This window comes from Halichoerus grypus, chromosome 13 (assembly GCF_964656455.1).
Source record: "Halichoerus grypus chromosome 13, mHalGry1.hap1.1, whole genome shotgun sequence".
Lineage (NCBI taxonomy): Eukaryota > Metazoa > Chordata > Mammalia > Carnivora > Phocidae > Halichoerus > Halichoerus grypus.
This window is the reverse complement of record NC_135724.1, coordinates 61,687,152-61,695,991: the sequence shown is the minus strand read 5'-3', so window position 1 is coordinate 61,695,991 and position 8,840 is coordinate 61,687,152. Positions and strand designations below refer to the sequence as shown.

General features: G+C 45.6%; 1 protein-coding gene across 2 annotated transcripts in view; it reads right to left on the bottom strand.

Moving 5' to 3' along the window:
* Positions 1 to 4,657: 4,657 nt before the first annotated feature.
* NAPG (NSF attachment protein gamma) overlaps positions 4,658 to 8,840 on the bottom strand; it is a 29,506-nt gene continuing 25,323 nt past the window's right edge. The window contains exons 10-13 of one of the 2 annotated variants that reach the window (XR_013443386.1): positions 8,736 to 8,815; positions 8,060 to 8,189; positions 5,634 to 6,992; positions 4,658 to 5,008 (exon numbers count right to left, since the gene is read on the bottom strand). Coding sequence is in view for 1 of the 2 variants with exons in the window: in XM_036092469.2 (XP_035948362.1) it covers positions 6,852 to 6,992; positions 8,060 to 8,189; positions 8,736 to 8,815 (351 nt within the window). In the remaining variant the exon portion in view is untranslated. Of the gene's footprint in view, positions 6,993 to 8,059; positions 8,190 to 8,735; positions 8,816 to 8,840 lie in introns of both variants that reach the window. The other variant, XM_036092469.2, reaches the window with a different exon arrangement.

Sequence of the window (8,840 nt, the reverse complement as noted above, 5' to 3'; positions counted from 1 at the left end):
TACAGGAATCCCCTTTTCAGCAGCCTTTCCCTGGCATTTCCTTAAACCTCCTTGCCCCTCCCCTCACCCCCAGGGGTGTCTCTTAGCTTAATCATTCAAGGAAGCCGGATCATGAGAAGGGATCAATATTAGCGTGAGGAGTGCTATTTGTGTTTATTTTACTCCGCAGTAAAGAGCCTGGAAGGCCTTGGCCCGCTCCTGCTAATGACTGTGAGGACGTCCGGATTGGCTGGATCCATCTTCACCCACCTTCCAAAACTAAGATGCCCAGGATGGAGTAACAGCTGGAGTGGGGGTAAAAGGGACTCCCAGGTGCTCAGCTGCAGGCCAGGAGCGAGAAATGTGGACCTGACCTGAGCCCCTGCTTCCCAGCGGCCACATGCTGGGGTTGGGCTCAGGCCCCTTTGGCCTTTGGCAGGGGGCCAGTGCACTTGCACAGGGTCCATGTTCACAGGGGCCCACACCCGGGGTTGTCTTGAATTTCTCAATAATCTTGTCTTTGGGTCTGTGTTTTGTAAGCAACATGTGATGGGTCAGTGGAGGGTGTGCCAGGGCCTTGGAGCCTTGGCTCATGTGGGGTCCACCTCCCCATCTTCACAGGATGGGCTCTCAGCAGCCGGCTCCCTGCCCCTGCTCAGCAGCCTGCGGCCGCCTGGGCTGACACAGTGACCTGGGTGCGCGAGGGGTTGACGTGAAGTGTGAGCCCGGTGCCGGGTTGCGCACCAGGGCCCCCCAGCCCCCACAAGGGCCTGCTCCTGAAGGACCCACATTGAACAGCAAAGGCAAACACTGTGACAGGCAAAGAGAGATGCAGAGGAAATATACCTTTTTTTGAAGAAAAGGGCCTGTACTTCCATTTTGCACGGGGCCCAGAAAATCATCCCCCTGACCCTGGCTAGACAGGACCTCCAAAGCCTGGACTCACTGAAGACCAGGCTGGGGTCTCTGGCAGCTGCAGAGCACCTCTTGGCAGCCCTAGCTCTAGGTCATCTGGGAACCTTGCGTTTTCTCCCTTGTGCAGCTGTCCGCGGGCACATACCTGGTGCAAGGGGGTGCGGGAAGTGGGGAGCAGGGCCGTCGCTCACCATCCCGTGTAGCCACACGCTAACATGCCAGTCCATAGTCACCGGATGAATTCGCACCGGTGGGGTAAGAAGTCTCCAGGGTCTCAACAGCAGTCAGGTCCTGATAAATCCTAATACTTCCATCACATTCATCTTTTCTTCTCGTGCCTTCTACGCCTTGTACACCCTTCTCTGATAACACAGATATATAAACCCACCGTGTTTGCCAAGAGAATTGGTTAGGATTATTGCATTAGAATGTTTAAGCCAATGTTCAGCTCTGAACGTAAGCCTGGCTATCCCTCTCAAACATGTCTGCCAGGTGACGACAGTCTGGCTTCCGGGGGGCTGTTCAGCTGTCTGTATGCACACAAAAGCCATGGAGGTGGACCTTGAGCTATGAGGCCTCTGTAGAGGTGACGGGGGGACAAAGACATTCAGAGAACGAAGAAGCTGTTGAGGATGTTGGAAAGTGCAACTCAGCTACAAAACCACTTTCCAAATCTGGGAATGTATCAAAACACGTGTGGCCAATTCTACAATGCTCTAAACATTACAGTTCGATTGTTGAGTTCACTGAGCATGCTTGATTTTGGCCCTGAAGTTAAAATTATTTATCTGCATGGTTCTGGGAGGTATCCCTCTGCCCAGGGACATTTATACAGGCTCAGTTAAAATCCTATTCCATCAAACCCCAAGAAACGTTGGCTAACACCACAGTTAAAAGGAGCTACTGGCATCAGGATTGAACCTAAGCACACTGAAGGTGAAACACTAGTTCGTTTTGAACGGAAATCCTCTGCAAGCTGTCTATGCACTAAGCTATGGCAATGCTGACTGTTCTCACCGTCAAGGTCTTCAGGGCAGATGTAAGCTGGAGGATGTTCCCCCTCTTGAACTGGGAAGCCCAGTTTCTAGAAGGAGCTTATGAAGGGCTTCAAGAGGAAAGGCAAGGTTTCTGTGTATGAGTCCTAAGATTTGAACAGTGCAGCTCAAACCACTTTTGTTTCAGATTTGTTTCTTTCCCAATCACCATCCCTCCGATGGATCACCCCCGGGAAATCAAAGCCAAACTGTACCTCAGCTTCAAGCAATAAAACGTTATGGTTTGGCTCTGGTATCTGGAGTAGTTGTAGCCTGAAAATCACCCAAGATACCCTGGAAGGCAGGTAGCTGAACTGATCTCCATGTGCTCACATAGTTCTCAGAGCACATTATTATTTATTATTTTAAGATTTTTACTTGAGAGAGCGAACAAGCTAGAACAGACAAGCAGGGGGAGCAGCAGGCAGAGGGAGAAGTAGGCTCCCCGCTGAGCAGGGAGCCCGACATGGGACTTGATCCCAGCACCCTGGGATCATGACCTGAGCTGAAGGCTGACGCTTAAGTGATTGAGCCACCAGGCGCCCCCTCAGAGCACATCTGTAAGTCTTTCATGTGCTTTGGCCTAATAATATCTAGCAGGCTATGTTCCATCCCTCTAAATTAGGCATGGAGGGAGGGGGAAAACAAGCCCGTAATTAAAAGTTTTCATGAACTTAGTAGTATTTTTTTTTTAAATCAGAGAAGTTTCTTTTTTTTTTTTTTTTAAAGATTTTATTTATTTGAGAGAGAGAGCACATGAGAGGGGGGAGGGTCAGAGGGAGAAGCAGACTCCCTGCCGAGCAGGGAGCCTGATGCGGGACTCGATCCAGGGACTCCAGGATCACAACCTAAGCCGAAGGCAGTCGCTTAACCAACTGAGCCACCCAGGCGCCCATGAACTTTTAGTGATATTACGCTTGTTCGGTTTGAAAAGCACTGGGTAAGTACTGGCTAATACACATTAAGAGTGACAAAGAGCAGGACCGAAAACCAGCCAATTTCAGTAAAAGCAAACAGTAACATTTGTTGAGTGCTTTTGTTCATGCTATCTATTAATATTTATTTAATGCCTACTATGAGCCAAAAACTGTTCCAGAAGACTCACGGGTGACGAAGGAGAATGAAGGCCCTGCTCTCATGGAGGCCGTATTTTAATTTGAGTTCACATTTTATTCACCGTTTGTAGACAATAAACTCATAAATACATAGCATAATTTCAAGTACTGAGAAGTGCTAGGAAGTAAAGCAGGATGAAGAGAGAGCAATCGGGATAGTGAGAGCAAATCCCACCCTCTCTGGGAGGGAATGAACCCTCATTTGCTCAGCTTAAGTCAGAAGCCAACTTTGGGACTAAACCACTGTGGCCAGGTGTGGACACAGTGTTTCAACATGACCGCCAAGGGCCCACCACAGGGCTGAAAGGTAGCACAGCTTCCAAAGGGAGGAAGGAGATGTTGGGCTGTCACCCCACTACACCCCCAGGTTCAGAGTCCCCGGTCGTGGTCTGAAGGCAGGCAGAGGTCGGCCTCCCAGAGATCATGGAGCAATGAAGGATCCAAACAAAACTTGGGGAGAGGCAGGTCAGGCAGCACCCTGGATGTTCAGAGCCTGAGAGCTGTAGCCCATCAGTCAGTGTAACTGGGAGGTGCCAACAGGCACAGACGTGAGTCCCTAACAAAGGCTTAGGTCCTCAGTTATAATCGGGCCACGAGGAAAATAAAATGAGGTCTTAGATAAAATGAATTAAACTGTAATCTGAAATGTGTAAGTTCCCCACAAAGTTTGGCTGTCAAAATTGTAACTATTAACTGACTTTTTCTCTGCCAGAGTTCATGACCTCATTCATCACTGAGAACCTACTATTTGTCAATTACTCTCTTAAGTGCTTTGCATTTGTGAACTCATTTAATCCTCAAAGCCACCCTTTAAGTGGGCGCCGTGATGCTCCTGTGGTTAAGTGAGGAAACTAGCTTGCCCAAGATCCACAGCAGTCAGCTGGGACCACGCAGGCAGGCTGGACCAGGAGCCGGGCTTGCCCGTGCTGCACGATACGGCTTCCTTCAACTCTTAACAGTAAGGTTCTTCTTAAAGACCAACTAATTACACTTTATAGCAAAATGTGCCTTACTCCAGGTTTATATGCTTAAGTATAATGAATATAAATTATAAATAAATACAATAAAAATTTCTTGAATAATTAGTAATAGTCAACTTATGTCCAAATCCTGAGACATTCCTTACGTATTAAGATGCACTGGAAACCAATTTCATTCCTGCTCCAGGTGCATCGCAGGTGACCTGAGGGCTCTGCTCCATGGCTCCCGCTATCAGGGATGGACAAGGGACCATTATGGTTCCGAGTGGCAGGGGAAAGGGAACTCAAGAGTGTCCTCCACAATAAGTGGTCCATCCCGGAAGCGATGCACTTGACTTTCCATCATCTCCCTTAATGAAAGAATGATCCTCTTGAAAGATGTATAAAATCTTCCATCTCACCAAGTAGCAGGTAGTACAGTAATATAGCAACTGGGTGATCAGTATCTTAAAAAGCTCAGATAGTTTAAACTCCTAGAGGTACTTAACTGACTCCCAGAGAACAGAACATACAACTTAAGAGAACAAAATATCATTCTTGTGTAATATAGCTGGAATCACATAAATAATTAAGAATGTGTCCTTGGAAAAAAGGAAATAAGCAAAGCAAAATGAGCAATAGTAATAAATCATACTTATATAGTTTCAGGTTTTATTTTCATAATTATCTTCCCATAAAAGCAATAATCTACATTTCCATAACAACACATTTAATATTTACTCATCAAAGAACTGGAAAAAATAGGAAGCACAGATTCCATACACAAATACCATAATATTCTGCGTATGTACAAATAAATTCAATATATTAAATATATTTCTAGATTGACTTCACTTACAATATAATAGAACACTGAGTATTCGATTCTGAGCATATTCATGCAGGCTTCCACTTTGGTAAAAGTGATGACACAAGTTCTGGAAAAGTTTTTCCTGTTGTAAACACACGTTTCCCACTTCTGACCACATTCTCAGGATAAAGACTTCTGTATGTGGAAAAATAAAATGCATGAAGATGGAACGAGGGCTCTTTCCTGGACACCACACAGAATAACCCTGACATCAAAGAAATATCCCCAAGTCCTGGCTCGTTAGTTCCTAAGTGTGGGCGGGGGGGGGGGGGGGAAGAGGCTGCACTTGAAAGAAATAGAGCCTTTCATGTTGTTAAGGGTCAGCTGCCCTGCTGATACAGAATGCACTGAATTACTCATTTTTAATATGTAAAACTTAACTTTTCCAAGGCTGCAGTGGGTAATGTAATCTATAAACAAATGGTCCAAAATACCTTTTAAGAGCTGCCGAATCTGTTTAGACAGATGGTTGCTTAGCTCACATGAGCATGAACACGAGACTCCCGAAGTTTCCGACTGGATCTAAAGGGCCCAGCAGCAGTGGTGGGCTCTCGGAAGTATTACTATGCCATTCAGTACAAATGTCTAAATACAGCCTCGCTGAGATTGTTCAAAAGTTCGTCTCCACACAATTATTGAAAATGAGCTCCTGCCGCAGAACTATGCAAGTAACTTGAAGAATCAAAGCATTAAATTTGTTACTGTTTTAAATCAGATCTTCAGTAACAACTTCTACCCCCCCACCCCCAGCCAAGCGCACCGGCCACAGAAGATGCCATCCTGGCTCAGTCCTCTCGCTCAGAACCAGCTGTGGCTAAAACCAGACATCAGGATGGATCTTGGCGTCTTCAGGGAGCAGCAAACTGTGCACCTGCACTGGGAGAAGGCCGGCTCTGGGAAGAGGCAGATGGGCTGTGTGAACGGGGACCACTCTGGGTGGCATCTGCCTGCAGAACGCACGCTGCTGCTGACGGGTGCCTCTCTTCAGTGAATAGATTTGGAGATGGGGCCAAGTCGCATGGGTGAAAAAGGAATGCTTCACAAATAGCTTTCTAGGACTACCTACAAGAACTGACATATTGACGGCTCAGTCCTCTCAACAGAAGCACCTCCGAAACAGTTCTTCCCCTTCAGCTACACGCCTGCGGTATACAGTGTCCCCGTGCCACATTAACTGTCCTGCCACAGCTCTAGGTGAATCAGAAATTATTTCGGAGGGAACAAAGGTCTATATTCTAGACTGATGGGAACATTACCTATTTGTTAGAATGCACAATAGTCCTCATTAGTTCCCATTTAGCCAAGAACCAAATGCATTTGGAGACAGCTGCTGTGTGTTTTTTTGGTGGAAAAAATGTATTTCAGAAAGGAGTTGAATATAGCTTCAAAACTTTCAACTTACACATAAGACTTTAAACATACCTTTTATTGGGCTAAATAATATTGTAAGGCTCAAAAGAGCATCCTGTCCCTGTCTTACCTCTGAAAAGATTTAAAGATTTGATAACTTAAATGTATCTAATATCAATGGGGATAAACTTCCTTTTCAAAACAAAAGTTTAAAATACTACTTTGTTTAACTCAGTAAACTTCACTTTTAGCAGCAATTATTAAATAAAATGTAAAGGAAATCCTCTAACAATAAATCACAAAAGCCCAAGAGAAAAGAATTTCTATGCCTAGTGTCCCTTTTGTTTAAAACACAATTTGTGGCTTGCAAATTTAAAAATCAACTGTATTAAAATGTGACCGTATATTTTTCTGTTAATTCCTGCTGATGTCTTAGAAAGGCTCTTATGTAAAGAAAAAAAAGTGTTTTCACATAGTGCGTACTTAGGGAAATGATGACTAAACATGGGTCTTTATTACCATTTTCAAAACCACTACTGCAATGAAGTCTGGATCCCCTTAGACAAGGTCCAAGTCCATGAATGGCGTGTCAGGACTCTTCTCGTCCTTTCTGCGGCAAAGCAAGGCCCTAGCACAGGCCTCCTGCGTACTCGTCTTCGTCTTCCTCTGCGGTGGGGGCCGTGGCGCCTTCAGACTTAGCCTGTGGTGCTGCAGATTTCTTCTTGATTCCCCCTCCTGGAACCACCAAACTCAGGCCTAGCTTAGCATACTGTCAATGACAAAGCATGTTCTCAGAAGCCAGATAACCCGAATCTCAATATGCCACGTGTCAACAGTAGCTATCATAAGAGACGGATCTTCATTTTCTATCTCAGGAAAACCAATACTACCATTTAGATGGAAAAACAACCACAACAAAATTCAATACTTTCTGCCATCAGATGGCTTGTGACCGTGACGTGGCAGGTACACAACTGGTAAAAATATCAGTTATACGTCACACTCAGGAATTGGAGATAATCGGGACACACTCAGCTAAGTAATACTTGCAGTGCCTACAAAATAAACATCTGCTGAGTAAATGAAAAGAGTTAAGCTAGGGACAAATTCTTTAAAAATAATCAGACTTACAAAAGCCTATGTAAAACTTTACCTGGAAAAAAACAAAAAAACCCAAAAAACAACGGATTCCTTCTACATACATCGTTACAAAAAAACCCTGAAGGTCTCAAGCTGATCTGATACCAAATCACATGAACAGGGGCTCAGAAATCTAGTGAAAAGGGAAAGCCGTCACACTCAGGTCTGAATACAGCGGTGTGTGAGGCCGTTTCGCACATGGAGACCACTCTATTCTGCGGGACAGGCTGGCAAGACAGGGACCAGTGGCTTACAGGTGAGTTAACGGAGGCTTACAGAGTTAATTACTAACCTGCATCACACAACCAGCTGTCACAGAAGTGGGCCTCCAACAAGTCTATCCAATTACAAAGGCCACTACCTGATGAGCCCCTTTCAGACAGTGAAGCCTAAAACACACTTAAACTAAGCAACTACAGAGGTCAAGGGGTAGGAGAAGAGGCTAAGAAATGGAGCCCAATTAAAAAGTACACATACAGTCAATACCACTGGATGGCTGGATAAATGGCTGTAAACCCACATGGCTGACATGTCAGCCATCTAAGCCTACGGTGAAATTCAGTGCCAATGCCACATTCCTTTGTAAGCAGTGGCTGGAGGTAAAAAATAGAGGGGGAAATCTCACAAGTCCATAGGAGAAAAATCATCTCGCTAGAAGCCCACACCTGTCAAGAGGAAGGACAAAAGGCCACTTACATCATTGTCCATGTACTTGAAAAGCGGCGAGTTGCAGACCTCGGACACTTGGTCTTGGTCTTGCTGGTCGTAGCCTTCAAGGAGCTGCTCCAGCGCAGCACAGTCCTCGCTCCCGCTGAACCCTGGGATGCTACGGCAGGCACGAGTCACAGGTCTCCGCCTGCCCCGGGGCTTCTGCCTCCTGCCCCCACCCCCAACAGATGTTTGCCAATAGCTGCAGACATTTTTGTTAACAAGTGGCTAGCGGCCTGGGATGCTCTAGACATCCCACAATGCACAGGACAGGCCCAAGAGCAAGGAATTAGGCAGCCCGAAATGTCAACAGTGCCCCGATTGGACCACTCATTTTAACTACCTCCAACAAGAAATGATCTTCCTGTAATGCAATCTGAGAACATTTCTCTACTCTTTTTTTGGTTCTTTTTTTCTCAGAAGGCAAATGGAACAAAATCACTCTAGTCATTCACTCCCATGAAATCCCCAGGAGAAAAACCCAGGAAAGATCACAACTTGTAAAAATCCTGTTGAAATGGTAGGTAAGTCCTCCTACCACCGTGAAATTTATTAAAAACCAAAACTAGCTTCATAGCCAAGAAGAGCTGTGTAAGCAGTGATCTTACACTGACAGACAGAAATGCTAACACTGCAGGTCAGGACACAGCTGCCAGCGTCTTACCTGTAGCTCTCCCTGACACACCGCTCGGCAGCCACGTAGTCACTTCTGTGGAGATGAACTAAGACTTGAGCAATTGTTTTCTAAAACAAAAGAGGGGATTATGAT